The sequence below is a fragment of the Hoplias malabaricus genome, chromosome Y (genome assembly GCF_029633855.1).
Source record: "Hoplias malabaricus isolate fHopMal1 chromosome Y, fHopMal1.hap1, whole genome shotgun sequence".
NCBI lineage: Eukaryota > Metazoa > Chordata > Actinopteri > Characiformes > Erythrinidae > Hoplias > Hoplias malabaricus.
The window spans coordinates 18978492-18996221 of NC_089820.1; the positions used below are offsets into that span (position 1 = coordinate 18978492).

The window sequence follows — 17730 nt, forward strand, 5'->3', positions numbered from 1 at the left end:
TAATTGTCACTAACTCCATTAACTCGTATGCTGTAGGCCTATGCTGTCTCACACTTGTTGCTTAGTCTGAGCAGTCTCTTTACCCCAGACATTTCAGATAAAATGTCATATGTAAGGAACAAAAATATCAGCGTTTCAGTTGTCATGCGTAGGTCAGATGCATTCGGAGAAAACTGCAGACTTGTATTTATTAAAGCTTCACTGAAGAACGTATTGATGTATCCTCCTGAAAAAGCCGTACTCAAACCGAGACCAATAATATAAAAATCTCACACAACAATACCCATTGTCACACGTAGATCCTCGAAAAAAAACTCCGGGCTTTCTCCCAGCACGTGAGAAAAAGTTGGAGACGACGTCACGGCCCTCGCGCTCTCGGATTGGCCACTCCCGCCCCCGACAGAGTTAGGGGGCGTAGGTGCGGAACACTTTTAAGGAGTTTGCTGGAGCGGCGCGAGCACGGTCTCCTCGCGGAGTTTGAATAGTTAGTTTTCCCTCTGGTTTATTGTCGGCTGTTTTCAGGATGCAGAGCTGCGCGAGAGCGTGGCGCGTCGTCACTAGGACCGTGAGCGCCCGCGAGACACGCCGCGTCTGCGAGAGACTTGTGTCCGTTAATAATGTTAATAATGTTCGCGTTTGCGGACTCAGGACCACCGCGAGTGTGGGGTCGCGAAAGATTGAGAGGATTCTGCCGCGGCACGACGACTTCGCGGAGAGACACATTGGCCCCGGGGATAAAGAGAAGAGAGAGATGCTGAATACACTCGGCCTCGAGGTGAGCGCGCGGAGGATAAACACCGCGGTCTTTAGACACGCACTTTATTTAAACGTGACTTTTCTGTCATATTCTTCCTGCTCCAGACATTTCAGTGTTAATGTAAAAGTAATAGTTTGGATATATTCAGTTCGCCTGCTCTTCGCCTGCTTCGTAATCTGTTTCCAACTTATTTCTGGCATCTGTTGTGAATAATTCCAACAAGAAACTACATAAATAATAGAATAAAAAAGCAAAGCATCAGATATCGAAACATTTAGGTTAGAATGATGTCGTTAAATGATGAAAAATTCAGTCTAGAAAGTATAGAATGACAGAAAACACGAATAAGATGATGACTGATGACGGGAAATGTTGCTGTAAAGTTGGATAGAGACCTAATAAAGAGCTACCCACAGCCTCGTTAATTAGATACACACACATGAGTAAACACCATTGTGACGTTTTGTTTTCTCTCTTATTTCAGTCCATTACGGAACTCATAGAAAAAACAATCCCATCATCAATTCGCCTGCAAAGGAGTCTGAAAATGGACGACCCAGTGTGTAAGTATTTTCTGAAACTCTCTCTGAGAGAGCGGGAGAGCACGTGTTTTGTGTTGATGTGAGTCCATCACTAATTCATATTCAGCAAGATCCAGTTCATCAACATCTCAATTCTGGGTGTACCTTCACAAAAAACCCTGTAGGAGAGATAAACAACATTCTCTTCATGTTATTGACTAAAATATAACTGTAGTCTGTCAGAAGCCCTAGATATTTTGTCTGACTGGGAACAAAAGAAGCGGAATGTGGGTTGCACGCTCATTGTGTGCCAAATAGACCTTTAGTGGAGTGGGGGGGCTTCTTTCCTCCATGAAAAGTCTTCCTTTGAACATATTAGGAGTTGTTTTTGCCCTCAGCCCATGCCAACAGGGCGAGCAGCAGAGTGTAAAGTTCAGCTCTGAGCTCCCGTCACTCGGCCAGTTTGATCTGGTTAGTGTTGCCATTACATCACGCCCTGTGCACTGCATGGACCGGTTTCTTTCTGTTTTTTTTTTTTATTTTATTTTATTTTTTTGCTTAACCTTGGCTTTTATATATTTTTAAACGGTATGGGAAACAGCACCACGCAAACAGACATTATACATCTTTCTGAGACATCCTTCTGCTTGTTTGAAGGTTTAGACATCAGTTCAGAGCTTATGCATGAAAGGATCTTCAGAGCAGTTCATTTGATTTTAATGGAGGGCTTTAGTGTTTTTGATGGAAACATTATTTAAAAAACGGCATTTTTGATTTTGAACGGACAGTACGACTATTTCACTGTGGTGGTGTCACAGCACCATCGGTTCATTAGAATCTTACACATTTTTAAAACGTGCATCTTGTTAATGCTGCCAAGTACAGATTTATTCAATTTAATATTTTATTATACTCACACTGTTTATAAGTCATATTAATACACACACATATTTGACTGCAAGTAGAATTTGGGTGGAGAAATACTAATCTGTAATAAATTGCATAATCTGATTTCTGAAATAATAGCATGAGCATTGATGTCTTAACTGTATAAAGAAGATCACTCCAGTTTATCACAAAGTGTGATGTAATGCTCAGGTGTCGGTTTCGTCTGCTGCTGTAACAAAGCAAGCCATGCTGAAGAACTCGATGGGGGGCCTTACTGGATTTTGCTGGTTCAGCTGCCTAGAGCTTGGTTTTGCAAATCCAGTGAGGGATTCACATCTCAACAATAGATGGAGCACCCTCCCACCCTTTCACATGCACAAAAAAGCGTTTGCACTTCTAATGATTTAAGAGGTTGACCCTAAAGCACTATTTTAGCCAATTGTGATGTAAAAAAGAATGTATTCATTCCCAGTTTAGTCCATTTTATGATAGTTGGGACCCAGCTTTAATTTGTTGGGAAACATTGTAATTACAAAATCTAGATAAACTAAATAATGTCCCAAACGCAGTTGCATGCTTAAAAAAAGTGTGTTTTAAATCCAGGCTTTAAAGATGAGGAATCCTAGTTGATATTGAAGCATGGTTGTTTTTAATGCTTCTACCTCAGCCTGCGCTACAGGATTGTCTTTGCCCTGCTGAGTTGCTGTGTTACTAAGCTGCAGTACAATGCCTGGGGAATTCTTGTGTCTCTATGCACAGGTTCCAATGCGCCTGAGCAACTGGAAATAAACTAGTTACTTAGCCATCAGGAAATGGCCCATATGTGCCCATCATCCACTCTCTACTGTCTTGAGTAATTTATAAACCACACATGCACTATATATATCCCCTTGATTGATTAAAGTCATGAATCATTTTGTAGCAGCAGTAGTTTTATAGGATACTGTGAATTTAAATGTGGAGCTTGCATGTAGGGGTGTAAAACGTGTACTTGAAAGGCTCACAGTAATTAATCCATCACAACATTTGATTTCATCTGAGGTTTTGTTAGAGGACTAATAGAGCTACATTCATTTTGCGTACCACATACTATGCTGCACTAAGTTAAATTCTCTGTCTGGAAACACAGTTGTGTGCTTTAAATACTGACCTACATTCATGTTATACTCTGAAAATCCCTGTTATAAAATCTGTCAAACTACATCATAACATGTGCACCTATTTTAAATGTTCCATCTTGGATGTGTAGATATGAAATCTTTGCCAGGGATAAATCTAGTTTTCCTGAGAAAACCTAGTTTCCTAACTAGACTTGAGTCACAAGGCCAGTCACTCCATAAATAAATGGATGGGTAGCTGCTTTCATTTGATGGTGCATCAGTACAGGGTTTTCCTGGCAGGGTCTATTCTGAGGGCCTAATTCATTCTTTTTCTCATTTGTCAGTTTGAATTAGATTGACAGTAAGTGGTGGCAACACTGCAGACATGTGAGGAGGAATGGTTTGCTTTCAGTAAATCATAAAGTCTCTCAAACATTCCTTATGAGTTACTGTGGTTCTATTAAACAACTTGGTTCATTAAATTCCATTCATTTCATTCTTCATGCTTAATATTTCAGAATCAGAATCAGAAGAAATGCCATTTACTTAACTGCTGAATTATTTCTTCACAGGTGAAAATGAAATCCTTGACACACTGCAAAAGATTGCTTCCAAGAACAAGATGTGGCGATCCTACATAGGAATGGGTTATTATAACTGCTCTGTGCCTCCTGTCATACAGAGAAATCTTCTAGAAAACTCTGGATGGTGTGTGTCTTTTATACGTTTTTAAGAATTTGATATCATTCTGTATCTTAAACAATGCTGTTATGAAGCATATTAAGGCAGTAGAAACATTTTAGCTCTTTTGAAAGTTGCATCCATGTGACCAGCTGGCATACATATGCAATTGTAATTAATGATACTAAATATCTCCAACCAGTAAGCTTTTCTTCAGTTAAACTTTATACCTTATATCTTTTATATATTTCCAGTTACTCAGAATGTATTTCAGAATATCTTCAGAGGAAAAATAAATAAATAAATAAAATTGTGTGTTTTCTTTGGCCCTTTCTGCTTAAATCTTTCCCTACCAGGGTGACTCAGTACACCCCCTACCAGCCTGAGGTCGCACAGGGTCGTTTGGAGAGCCTACTTAACTACCAGACCATGGTGTGTGACATCACTGGAATGGCAGTGGCCAATGCTTCACTTCTGGATGAAGGCACTGCAGCTGCTGAGGCCATGCAGCTTTGTCACAGGTTAGCTCACTTCTTTAAGGTCCCAGAAAACACGGGTGAATTTAGAAACATTATTAATATTCATGTGTTTGATTTGGCTTCTTCTCGTCCTCAGGCAAAACAAGAGAAGAACATTCTACATTGATCCCCGTTGCCATCCACAGACCATTGCTGTGGTGCAGACAAGAGCAAAGTATGTCGCTTTGAATTAGCTTCAGGAATGAAATTGAGTGGAATGTGTACTTGTATGTAGTTCTGGGTGCTATAGCTTTTCTGGCATAGATCTATAATTATATACAATATATTATTTGATGTAATATTAAAAGAAGTAGCACAGAAAACATGAGTATTTCAAACAAACTATATCAGGTTCATAGGACATTCTTTTTAGCAGAGAATAACAGTAAGCATGTATTAGGGCTGATACCAGGTGAATTAGGAAAACATCACAGAATTGATTTTCACCAGTATAAAGTTAAATGTAGACTACTATCCAGATTAATTTCTGATAAATGTTATATGTTTAGTTACATTGGGGTAAAGACTGTGCTAAAACTGCCTCATGAGATGGACTTCAGTGGGAAGGATGTGAGTGGAGTCCTCTTCCAGTACCCTGACACTGAAGGACGAGTGGAGGACTTCTCTGAACTTGTGGATCGGGCCCACAAGGGGGGGGTATGTAAAACTGTGACTTTAAATTTTAAACTCTTAAAAGTTTCTTTTTAAAACTGTAACTAAAAGTGAATTGATGCAACAATACCATGTGTATAAGGCTTTGTTTAAAGTGTTATGGCACATGGAATTTCAGTTAAATTAATTCCAAATGGGGATTTGCTTCACTGACATTAACATTTGCTTCATGCTACATTTTACTTAAAGGCACTGGCTTGCTGCGCTACTGATTTGCTGGCACTCTGCGTCTTGCGTCCACCTGGAGAGTTTGGAGTAGACATTGCCTTGGGCAGCTCCCAGCGCTTTGGAGTGCCTCTCTGTTATGGTGGACCTCACGCAGCTTTCTTCTCAGTTAAAGAAAACCTGGTCAGGATGATGCCAGGTAGGATGGTTGGAGTTACCAGGTGAGTGTCTATAACGTATAATTTTAGCATTTTTGTTATTATATTTGGATGAGTGGTTGTTATCTGTGAGGTTAATGTTATTTCTGTTGGAAAGATCTTAATTCACACATTCCTTTCCACCCCTCCCCCCTCACTAACAGGGATGCTGCTGGTAAAGAAGTGTATCGTCTAGCTCTGCAGACAAGGGAGCAGCACATCCGACGAGACAAAGCCACAAGCAACATCTGCACTGCCCAGGTTCCAGAGTATAAGCAAATAACATGGTGCTACATGTCAAAGATACAGCCGTTGGTGACTTAGTATTTAACGGCTCCTGTTTTTTAGGCTCTCTTAGCAAACATGGCTGCTATGTATGCACTGTACCATGGCCCTCAGGGCCTAAGGCACATTGCTGAGAGGACTCACAACGCAACCCTGATTCTTGCTGAAGGTATGTCCTCAGTTATTCATTCTATGACACATAAGGCGGTTTATTAATCATCTGCCAGGTATCTACAAGTTTTGTCACTTATCTTCATGTTAATACAGGGCTTATTAGAGCTGGACACAAGCTCCAGCATGAAACATTCTTTGACACACTGAAGATTCACTGTGGTGTGGCTGCCAAGGACATTCTGGAGAAGGCTGAACAGCGTGAGATTAACCTGCGGGTCTATAGTGAAGGAGTGGTAAGAACTCTCAGGAAATTGCTTAAGCCTACAATCATTTCAATATTTTAATGACACTTATGATTTTTTTATAATAGCACAGAGACATTTGAAATATGTGGTTGGAATGGTTTCAGCTTGGTGTGTCTTTGGATGAGACAGTTACAGAGAGAGACTTGGATGACTTGCTCTGGGTCTTTGGATGTGAATCATCTGCTGTAAGTGTGCCCAAATGATAAAATACTATGATTACCAGGTCACAGTTACCATAGTAGGGTATTGATCATTCTGTAAGCAATAGTTTTAATTTGCATTTTCCTATTTTTTAGGAGCTCATTGCAGAGAAAATGAGTGAAAGAACAAAAGGCTTGCTGGCAAGTCCTTTTAAGAGGACCAGCAAGTTCCTCACCCACCCAGTGTTCAACAGGTTTGTCGTTATGTTTTTAGGAATAACATGTTATTAATTGTGGTACTTTCAAGCTAAAATGCTGATTGGGCGTTTATACAACTATGAGGCCTTAGCCTTCTAAGGGCAAGGCAATAAACAATTGTCATTCAGTATCACCTCCACTCTGAGGGCTTTGGAAAAATAGCTCAATTTCCTTATCTAATCTTGTGTGCTATTTCACCATAAGGATACACTGACATGGTATATTTGTAATTAATGCAGTTACTAATTTGGTGTGAAGTGAAGTAAAATGAAAGAGTACTTAACTGCAATCTTTGAGATTTATATTTTTTGGGAAATATGATGCTAAACAAAACATTAACGTCATCTCGGATTAAACTGTTTGTGTTTAGAAAGACCTGTAATGCAGCAGTCCTACTGTCAAGCAGAATGTTATTACAGCAGCCTATGAGTGGATTAACCGTAGTAATAAGTTGTTCAAGGTTGAATGTTTTTGTGTAGCATTAGATATCATTTTTATAATCATTTTATTTTTATTCTTGGCATTTGCAGTTATCATTCAGAGACTAACATTGTGCGATATATGAAAAGACTGGAGAATAAAGACATTTCACTTGTACACAGTATGATTCCTTTGGTAAGTAATTAATAAATGAGTCTAATTTAATTTCATGTCATCGCCTTTTAACAAACGGCCTATTAAAACTGTGCTTTAATTTAGGGATCATGCACAATGAAGCTGAACAGCTCCTCAGAACTTATGGTGAGACATTGTTATTCTGTACTACAAAATCCTGAAAAGTGTTGGTGTTGTCAAGGGTATTGTTGAGTCGAATATAAGAATGTATGTCGTCACCATGACCCTACACCCTACATGCATTGGAATGTGTCTCTACCCCTCATCGCTTCTCAAAATGGATATTGACACACTGTGAACAAATCCATTTACATGAGTGCTTTTCTCTCTTGCTGGCAGCCAATCACCTGGCGGGAATTTGCTAATATCCACCCCTTTGTGCCGCTGGACCAGGCAGAGGGTTATCAACAGCTCTTTCGTCAGCTGGAGAGGGATCTTTGTGAGGTCACAGGATACGACAAGATATCCTTCCAACCAAATAGGCAAGCAATACATGCACTTCTGTACTACAATATTTATTATCTTAATACGCAATGTAATTCTATAGAATGGAAATGAAGCATTCCATGTATTCAAATAGCCCTTATAATTATAGCTTTCTTTGAATTTGGCAAATCACCCAATGTCGTCCCCATGAATTCTCGATTGTAACTTTTCAGTTTGCATCTGATAAGCTAAAAAGTCTGTTAATGAAAATGAGAAGAAGCATTATTTATCGTTTTTTAGACATCCACATTTACAGGTTGATTAATTAAGCGCTGATGCCATTAGAAAATTCAATGAACCATCCGTTCTCCCAGTTGATAGATAAACCATTTAATATTAATACTTGAATCTGCTTAGATAACCCAACCACAGGCTGCAACATTTCATAAAGCATGTTGTCTAGTTAACACTTAAAACATTAATGTCCTGAGATGGACCAAGTGGTGTGATCTTTGAACTGTGATTTGCTGAGGTAGAGGTTGTCATTGGTGCTTAACAGAATGTTTGGTTGCTTTGTCTTTCAGTGGTGCTCAGGGGGAGTATGCTGGGCTGGCTGCCATCAAAGCCTACCTTAATTCCAAAGGCGAGTCGCATAGAACAGTGAGTATCCACTGTTTTAGTAACTCACTGGTAGTGAAGACTGATCAGAATTACTTTGATCAATCCACAGAAAAACAGTCATGACTAAATGGAGCATCCAGATAATGGCTTTAAAGAAGATTGCATCCTGGTGTCTGTCTTTAAGCATGGTCTAAAAACAGATAAGGATAATTGAACTACTCAGTGGCCAGAGCCAAACTCCGGAGTGGTTTTTGACCTGCTGTCTAACCTGACAGATTTTTAGAATGGGCTTAACTTTTAATGGAAATAATTAGATTATGTTGAAGGTGATACTGGTGTTACAGCGGCTGTACTGCTTGCTGTGGCTTGAGAAAACTAGTTTATGGCAGAAGAGAATGGCAATTAATAATGACAAAAAAAAAATGCTGAACAGTTGCAATTTCAGGTAATGGTGTGCAACATGACAGAGGGGAAAAAACACAAGATATCAAAGATAAGGTGACATGTTAAAGTTGTTCGAAGATTTTGTAATCTGGCCTTTGTTTTAACAACTCCTTTATAAGCACATCTTAGATAGCCGGTAAGCTCCTGAAACAGTCAAGGTCCAAACTGCCATGGTTGAGCAAATAAGAGATAGAAAAAAACACTCTATTTCATAAGGTTAGCACATTTCCCTTCAACACTAAGTTCCATATTTGGTGATTTTTTTTTTCCCCCTCTTCAAAAGCAGAGAACTCTCTACCATCGCCTGATCAGTTTGCATTTTGTCTTTCATAAGCAGTTACCAAACATGACCAGGATTGTGTGTCGTGGTGTCCTTGTAAAGATTGCTCACATTTTTTTGCTTAATTGTGGGTTTTTTTGGTTTTATTGAGTTTAATGGAAATCTTATGATCTGTCAAGTGTGCAGCCTTACTCAGGAAGTTATCTAAACATGCACAAAGCTGAAGATAATTATAGATAAATGGTTACTGAATGAATTGTCTAATTATTTGTCTAATTATTAGCATGCACAAATTTCATTTTACTATTTTAATATTATGATCATAGATCATTATCACCATAGTTGAATCTTTATTATTTTCCCCTATAATGCTGACAAGAATGACCCATTTTTATCTTTTGTGGATTATGCAATTACTTTGACTACACAACATTAATCTAATAACCTTTTGCCCTGTCTGGATTCCAGGTGTGTCTGATTCCCAAGTCAGCTCATGGCACCAACCCTGCAAGTGCTCAAATGGCTGGTTTGAAAGTTCAGGTGGTGGAGGTGGACAAAGACGGCAATATTGATGTGGTTCACCTGAAGGCTATGGTACAGTATACTGTGCTGTTTATCTTACATTCAGATACCAACTACCAATTAATTTGGAACTTTATTATAAAAGATGAGTGTATTTTGTGTGGCATTGACCAAGTTCCTGTTTTTCAATATTTACACAGGTGGACAAACACAAGACAAACCTGGCTGCTATAATGATCACTTATCCCTCAACAAATGGTGTGTTTGAGGAGAATGTGAGTGAGGTTTGTGACCTTATTCACCAGAATGGTGCACAGGTGTATCTAGATGGGGCCAACATGAATGCACAGGTGAGACCCTTTAGAAGAAGTCACTCAGTGTTAAACAGTAGTGAGGTCAAAACTGATCTGATTCATCTGAAGCATAGTGTGTCAATACATTTCTTTAGATTCTATATCAAAAGGGTGTAAGCCAGTTCGCTAGCCCAAATTAAGCGTTATTAAATCACACTGTTTGTGAACTTTATCCTGCTTTTCAATATGCATAAAAAACAAAGCTGCTGTTACATAATTGGTTACATTTTTATTCTTGGAGGCAGAATGTTATGTTTGAAAGCTGATCATGTAAACATGCTTCGTGTTTTAAACAACCTTAGACAGGGTTGTTTGTATTGAGGGCTCAATGACCACAAGTTTTCACTTTAGTGCGGTGGTTCCTGCACTTTGAAAGAGCTCTTTCAGAGTCCATTGTTTGTTGGCTTTGATCTCTCAAAAGCCAGATTTATACCAAAATGATTATTAACAAAAACACGTTTGATCTCTGCTTTTTACCCCAGGTGGGATTGTGTCGGCCAGGAGATTACGGCTCAGATGTTTCTCACTTGAATCTTCACAAAACGTTTTGTATTCCTCATGGAGGTGGAGGTCCAGGCATGGGTCCCATTGGCGTGTAAGTGGTGAAAAGCTGTTTCACTGCACCATTACTTTTAAAGAATGATCCAAGATCACATATACCAGATGGGTGTCTTGTTCAGTGTAATTTATGCGATAACACCTTTTTGTTTCAGAAAGCAGCATCTTGCTCCATTTCTTCCAAGCCACCCAGTGGTGAACATGCAATCTAGCAACGCTTTAAGCTCTCTGGGAACAATCAGTGCTGCCCCCTGGGGTTCCAGTGCCATCCTGCCCATCTCTTGGGCCTACATCAAGGTAATGAGGGTTTTAAAGCCTTTTTTGCCAGGACAAGAAGCTTATTTGTGGAAAACCGTGTTGAATCTGTTTGATTATGAATAATTTTATGTATTTTACTCTACTATTTAGATGATGGGCTCAAAAGGTCTAAGGCATGCAACGGAAGTGGCCATCCTTAATGCAAACTATATGGCAAAGAGACTGGAGAACCATTACAAAATCCTCTTTAGGGGTTCCAAAGGTATATGGTCATGAAATGTCAAGATGTGAATACTCAGTTAATCTCATTTTGGGGTATTGTTTTTAACTAAAAAGTAAAAACCTTCTATCACAGGTTTTGTTGCACATGAATTTATTTTGGATGTCCGACCTTTCAAGAAGACTGCAAACATTGAGGCAGTGGACGTTGCTAAAAGGCTGCAAGATTACGGTACAGATGATATGCCTCAGCAAACTCCATAGATCAGTGATTGTCAATCCTGGTTCTGGAGTACCACTGACCGTAATGTTCTCCCTGTGCTAAAACTCTCAGTTCAACTCAGGAAGTGGTTGGTAATTAGTTCATGAGTTACCTCAGCAATGTTTGAAGCAAAGGATTCTCTTAAACAGGGCGATGGTACTCCAGGACCAGGACTGAGAATCATTGCCATAGATAATTGTCTTATTAAGACACACACTAGTTTATAGGATTAATTTCTGTCTTATTTATCAGGTTTCCATGCTCCTACCATGTCATGGCCTGTGGCTGGGACACTGATGATCGAGCCTACAGAATCTGAGGACAAGAGTGAGCTGGATCGTTTCTGTGATGCCCTGGTGGCCATTCGACAAGAAATTTTAGACATTGAGGAAGGCAGGATGGACACTCGCGTTAACCCACTAAAGGTTGGCAAAGAGCCTATTGCCCAATTTTTTTTCTGCCACAAATGCATTATTTTGTAGCAGCTGTTGGGGTTGAACTAGATTTATTGCACATTGGGGGAAAATGACATCCACCTCATTGAGAAAATATATAGTGCATTATTTGAAACTACAAAATATACATAGATTATACACATCAGATTTTTTTTAGTTACTGTATAATATTCCATACACAATTTAAAAGGCTGAGCTTTAGAAATGTACTATGATGCTGTAGCTAGACACATTTATCACCTACTTGCATTAGTTTCACTACATCACAATAAAAGTGATCTATCCTAACTGTGACTATAAAAATCCATACTGATTCATGTAAACGTAGTCACATGCTCGAAATGTAGATGTAATAAGAACTTATTGGTGAGTTATATTGCATACAATTTCTTATTTGGTATTTGCAACAGTAGCTAGTAGGGGTGGGCAATATTGCCCTAAAATATTATCACGATATTTTAGGGTATTTTCATGATAACGATATCCATGGCGATATGACGAAACAATGAAAAATACTTTTATTAACTTTGAGAACACACTATTGCAACAAAGAAAAGTTATATTAGTTTTAATATATATTTAATATAATATTATTAAATGGTTTTTATTTTATCGTTCAGAGCCACTTTCTACTGTATTTTACTGTGCCCAAACAACTCATGTAAAGAACGTATGCCATATGGCTAATTGCATGACGTTGTTAGGTAAACATGTTAGAATATCATGATATCACAATATGGACTTTTTTTAAAATCATTTATTATTGTGAACGATACGATATGGCACAGCCCTAGTGGCTAGCTTAAAGAGTTTTGGGTAAAGCACAGACAATATGAGAAATTTTGGATTCGTAGAGAAACTGCAGAGTGTTTAATTATTTTTTTAATATTATACACAGATGGCTCCCCATTCCCTTGCTTGCATTGCTTCGTCCACATGGGACAGACCCTACTCCAGGGAGTATGCTGCTTTCCCCATGGTATGTGGCTTATGCCTTTTATATATGGTTTAGATATTGTTATACAGGATGCAAAACTAACTTATTTCCAAAATCTATATTATTTCTCTATTTTACATATGATGCAAAATTATTTCTGCACTATTTCAGCCATTTGTGAGACCTGAGACCAAATTCTGGCCCACAATTTCAAGAATCGATGACATCTATGGTGACCAGCATCTTGTGTGTACCTGTCCCCCGATGGAGTTGTATGAATCTCCCTATGAAGAACGGGCTTCCTCGTGACAACCTTCTAACCACATCCCAGTTTTGAAACGATAAATGTTCAGCAAAAACCACTCAAGTCTCCATTGGTTATACCCGTGGTGCCTCGCTTCTCATTTTGTGCAATGTACAAATCTTTACCCTTCCTCTCTTTAGCTGTCCATTGTGGTACTAAAATAATCGATACTTGGTTCAGATTTAGAGATTTACTTGTATAGGTTTTGGTTTTTATATTTCTGTTCATTCCCTGTATGAATATGTTTAGATGTATGGATTTTGTTTTCACTGTATGTAGTTAACTTACGGCCACTGTTCTCAATGTTGACATTAATTTTTATAGATGTATCTGAATCTAATTATTTAAGAAATGATTAGAAATTGTTTGTAGAAATACAATAAATATTTTAAAGGAACATCTAAGTGAGCAATACGTTTTTACATTTATATTATTTCTAAAGCAAAAACACTTTATAGATAGTATTAAAAACATTGTTTTATTTAGGAATAGAGCTCAGAGATATTTCATATTGACTCTCATTTCTTTTCTTCCACAAATTTCCAACAACTATTCCCAAGAATAGCAGAAGTCCTACATTACGATTGGATGCAAATTTCTTCCAGCAATCTTCAGGCTTATTGATGTCCAAAGAATAGATCTATGGATTGGAACATTAAAAACATTAATTTGTAACGGCTTTCTAATAATATTTGGAACCTTAAAGTTAATTTGCTTTAATGTCAAATGGAACATTCTCAACATCATCATTAACCAGCACTGACCTGATGTGTTAAATGAGCAGCAACTGCTGACACTGATGCATAGTAGGGAAGAGTCTGGTCAGCATTAGTTCCTGCTAGCACCAGTCCAGAGAGCATTGCCACAGTGAAGGCACTCAGCCAAGGCTTTGTCTGCTCCTGGAACCTCAGAGCGGTGGACTTCACACCCAATTTAACATCATCATCTTTGTCCTACACAAGTAACAAGGGTTACAGACAGTAAAAAGAAGAACAAAACTACTCTTATGCACCCAAATATTGCTAATACAAACAGGTACTAATACTTCATTGCAAAATTTAACAGGTTAAGCAGAAGGTATTACTTGATGGGCGTAGATAGTGTCATATATCAATGTCCACATGATTCCTGAGAAATACAGTGGTAGACAGACAGACCAGTCACATGATCCCATCACGGCAGTCCAGCCCAGCAAAGCTCCCCAGTTAAAAGTAAGACCTTACAGAATAAAGATAACTTCTTTCACTTTACAACATTCAATTAAACATAAATATATTTTTCATCCAAGTTTTGTATCATACCTAAGACCAACTGAGGCCAGTATGTGATTCTCTTCATTAGAGGGTAGGTGACAACCAGGGATAAAGAGGCTGCACCAAGTGCAATGCTAAAAGGAAACAAAAAAGGAAAGCCAAGACGTATTTTAGCCAAGAGCTCTACAAAAGGAATAATATTTCAGCACATTTTTTTGCTTCATCACATCCAAATCAACTTATGGTTTAATTATCTAATTATTTCAGATGTGTTCGAGCAGGGTAAAAATCAATACATGAAGAACTGAGGTACTCTCGGACCAGGGGCCTGCCTTAAGGAGCATGTTTTCTTGCTTAGCCAACCTTAAGTCAAGGTTCTGTCTAACCCTGGAATAGCCAACTTCAAACTTTCAATCTGAACTAAGTTCAAATCTGGGATAACAAAACAGATCATGTCATGTAAAAGAACATGGTGTATCTTGTACAAACTGAGTACAAAAAAAACATATAAACCAAAGTGCAGGGGGAAAAAAATGAGATACACAATGAAAGATGTTTAGACAACTGTACCTATAATAGTTCAGACAGAGTAGGACACTCAGTGCTAAGCTCAACTGACCCCCCAAAAAGAGCAGAGCCTGGAAGCGAGAGATCTGACCTGCTGCTATGGGTCTTGTGGCCGTCCGAGACACCTACATGGAACAGACAATGTGTGTTTCACAGACTTGTCTCAAACAGAGTCAAAATATGAAAACTGAATGGTTGCATAAATATTGAATGGTCAATTTAGTAATGCACTCTAATCAAAACACTTGTGTTGTGTAAACTAACTTGTGATAATACTAAGGAGCCCATAACTGAAAAAGTCCAACAGCCAGAGCTTGTCTAAGCCTTCATTGAATAATTGCTACTCAATGTCATAAATGAATCTGCCACAAATGTTTAATCCAAGTGAGTTTGTCTCAGACCACGTAAACCGTTCAGTTTTAAATATCTTTAACAGCATTGTAAAGTACGAGGAAGTGTTAGTTTGCAGGTAATACTAAATCTAGTAAGGTCTGTTACCTTAAGATTTAAGCAGAGAAAATAGCCAGATTTAGCCAGAGAAAATAAGATTTAGCTCCATGTTTCTTCAGATTCCAACTCCTCCAACACCAACATCGTGATTGTTTAAATAAGACATAAATACTTTACTTTAAACTTTTTACCTTCTTGTCAAAGTCTTTATCCCACATGTCATTGATGGTGCAGCCGGCTCCTCTCATCAGCAGCGCTCCTGTGCCGAATAGAGCGAGCAAGCGCAGGTCAGGGAGACACCCTGGGTCTGCAGCCAGTGCAATACTCCACGTACAAGGCAGATAAAGCAGCCATGTCCCTACCAGCACAAACATATGTCATAAAAAAATACATGACCATTAGTTAATGAAAGGTAGCATTGTTTGTAGAGTGTACAACAAGTGGAACATATTTAATTACAATTATTTAAAGTATTTCACCCTATATTATATTTAGGCTTGTTTAATTAGGCTATGTGGCCTTAAACACACATACACACTATTAAAAAAACTGCCAAAACCAATAGTCTATTTTACAAGATTAATTTGTGAAGTGCTGAAAACCCTATTTGTTATTATCATTATTGTTGTTATGTCTACACTGTTATTAGATAATTAGTTACTAAGTATTATAAATGAACGGTGTGCATTGTATGTCACCTCACCAATAGGTTTGTCCAGTCTCATTAAACGTAGATATGGCTGCACAGATGATGGAGCTGCGTTTACAATCCCAGCAGGCGTGAGGCTGAAAAATCTCTTACTTGAAAGTCTATAGCCATGGCCAGCCAAAGACCCTGTGTTCAGTTTCTGAAAGTCCCTCTTGGAAAAACATAATCCTGATGTAAATGTAGCTGCTGTGTTATCTTTCTTGTTCCTCTGGATGTTGGACTGACAGAAATAACAGGTGTTTGGTGCGATTCTCCTTACTGGATGTGAGTTCAGCAGCATTAAATATCTGGTTGATATCATCTTGTCATCTGTGACAGTGAGAGCTATGTACAGACCAGGCTCATCTGTAAAACAAAACCAATACAGGCATTGTATGTTTCTTAATTCATATGCAAATGATCAACATTCTGCATGCTCATGAATTATTAACAATGGAAACGGTGACTTCAGTGGAAACTGTTCAGTGGCAGTGTTGTGGTGTAATTACACGCTGGAGCACACACTGGCCTCTGTTTGGACTACACATCCCCAGCATGCTTCTTATTCCATCAAATGTACACTTGAAATGGATTTTAAAGGTTCTTGTGCAAAACCACACAAGAACCAGCTTTGGCATTTTTGAAAACCTTACTTAGAATAGATCTATGTAAATAAGAGATTAATGATGGTATCAGAATCATACTGACAGTATGACAAGGAGATATATTTAGAGGCGACCTATATCTTAAAGCTACATTTCAACTTTTTCTGTTTCTACATTTTATGAAAGTATCATCATCTGTTGATGAAAAAAATAAAACATTTGTTTTTAGAATTATACTATAATAAACTCACTAAATAAAATTAGCATTTTAGTGCTAATGTTTTCACTCCACATATTGCTGCAGTACTGTTTTATTCCAGTAAAGCTACTATCGTTTACAAATATGATTTTTAGTCCTGTCTGTAGTATTATTGACTATGTTTTGAATGTATTTTATTTGAGTGAAACTGCCTTTAGAAATAGTACTTTTGAAAGCAAATCATGTATTTTATCAGTACTTCAAATTATCTTTAAAATATAATTACAGCAAGTGCTTCTTGCTCAAATTCTCCGTTTCACCTTAAATATGGAACTGTTAACTAACTTAAAATGGCAACAGATTATAATTCCTGCACCTTTTAAGGTGTAAGGCAAAGCTGACAAATGAGATAATAAGTGCATCTTGGGGTATTTTAATAACTGTAATATTTAGGGTTTACTCACAACGTCCTTAAAACACCTCTACCTCCAGTGAAGATGTTGTGCAGTAGTGATAATCTTCCTTCAAAAACATCGGACTGACACTTGGTTCCGCAGGGGACAAAAAAACAACAACTTGTACTTGCACACTTGGGCTTGTACAGATTTTGTTCAGTAACATATTCACTTTAAAGTGCTTTACAGTGCATGCAACACTGTATTTAACTCTTGATTTTGTTTTTACCTCAAATGTAGAAACAAGTCTCTATTTCAGCTCCACTCTGTTGTGATCAGCGCCCTCATGTGGCCATTGGTATAACATACACAGAAGAGTTTACTCTAATTCAGATGACCAGCTCAGATTACAGGCTTTAGTTTTTCTTTTTTACTTCTGGTTTTCTGTTGATAAGCGTGTGAACACTTTTTTACATTGTGTTTCCTCAGCTTTTTCTATCTCTATTTTATATTTTTACTGAAGATGTGTCTAAGGATGGTATCTTTGTTGTATTTGGACTTGATAAGATCATGAAATTATGTTTTAGTGTTCCACTGAAGAGCTCATAAATATTTAAGTGGTACTGTTTTTCTGAAGAGTTGCTTTGGGCTGTGGGTTTCCCAGTTGCAGTTAGAGCTTCCTCCTCCTTGCGTCACTGCTCTGAAATATTCTCTTCCT

The 17730-nt window shown here is 38.1% G+C and overlaps 2 protein-coding genes across 2 annotated transcripts; one reads left to right on the forward strand and one right to left on the reverse strand.

Annotated features, from left to right (window-relative positions):
- Nucleotides 1–448: 448 nt before the first annotated feature.
- On the forward strand, nucleotides 449–13195 carry LOC136678629 (glycine dehydrogenase (decarboxylating), mitochondrial-like). The gene is made up of 25 exons (XM_066656694.1): nucleotides 449–775; nucleotides 1242–1320; nucleotides 3839–3974; nucleotides 4304–4468; nucleotides 4563–4640; nucleotides 4975–5122; nucleotides 5327–5523; nucleotides 5664–5760; nucleotides 5848–5953; nucleotides 6052–6191; nucleotides 6308–6388; nucleotides 6500–6597; nucleotides 7132–7216; nucleotides 7301–7342; nucleotides 7556–7698; nucleotides 8227–8302; nucleotides 9456–9581; nucleotides 9710–9859; nucleotides 10345–10457; nucleotides 10576–10717; nucleotides 10829–10940; nucleotides 11034–11129; nucleotides 11412–11584; nucleotides 12513–12593; nucleotides 12723–13195. Exons 1-25 carry the CDS (start codon nucleotides 524–526, stop codon nucleotides 12858–12860), a joined length of 3054 nt encoding a protein of 1017 aa, XP_066512791.1. The 5' UTR covers nucleotides 449–523; the 3' UTR covers nucleotides 12861–13195.
- A 138-nt stretch (nucleotides 13196–13333) lies between these two features.
- LOC136678408 (4-hydroxybenzoate polyprenyltransferase, mitochondrial-like) lies at nucleotides 13334–17544 on the reverse strand. The gene is made up of 9 exons (XM_066656465.1): nucleotides 17302–17544; nucleotides 17082–17161; nucleotides 15829–16179; nucleotides 15317–15483; nucleotides 14679–14800; nucleotides 14157–14242; nucleotides 13940–14073; nucleotides 13620–13808; nucleotides 13334–13495 (listed from the first exon to the last, which is right to left on the reverse strand). The coding sequence occupies exons 3-9, from the start codon at nucleotides 16133–16135 to the stop codon at nucleotides 13334–13336; spliced, it is 1167 nt and encodes a 388-aa protein (XP_066512562.1). The 5' UTR covers nucleotides 16136–16179; nucleotides 17082–17161; nucleotides 17302–17544.
- Between the last annotated feature and the right edge of the window lie 186 nt (nucleotides 17545–17730).

What these genes read in the sequence shown, in the direction of transcription:
- LOC136678629 (XM_066656694.1), top strand. Translation starts at nt 524, where the DNA reads ATGCAGAGCTGCGCGAGAGCGTGGCGCGTCGTCACTAGGACCGTGAGC. An exon ending in GAAAATGGACGACCCAGTGT is followed by an intron (nt 1,321 to 3,838) that starts GTAAGTATTTTC and finishes ATTTCTTCACAG; the next exon opens with GTGAAAATGAAATCCTTGAC. An exon ending in CCTCTTTAGGGGTTCCAAAG is followed by an intron (nt 10,941 to 11,033) that starts GTATATGGTCAT and finishes CTTCTATCACAG; the next exon opens with GTTTTGTTGCACATGAATTT.
- LOC136678408 (XM_066656465.1), bottom strand. Translation starts at nt 16,135, where the DNA reads ATGATATCAACCAGATATTTAATGCTGCTGAACTCACATCCAGTAAGG. An exon ending in ATAAAGACTTTGACAAGAAG is followed by an intron (nt 14,801 to 15,316) that starts GTAAAAAGTTTA and finishes TGTTCCATGTAG; the next exon opens with GTGTCTCGGACGGCCACAAG. An exon ending in CTCTGTCTGAACTATTATAG is followed by an intron (nt 14,243 to 14,678) that starts GTACAGTTGTCT and finishes GTTTCCTTTTAG; the next exon opens with CATTGCACTTGGTGCAGCCT.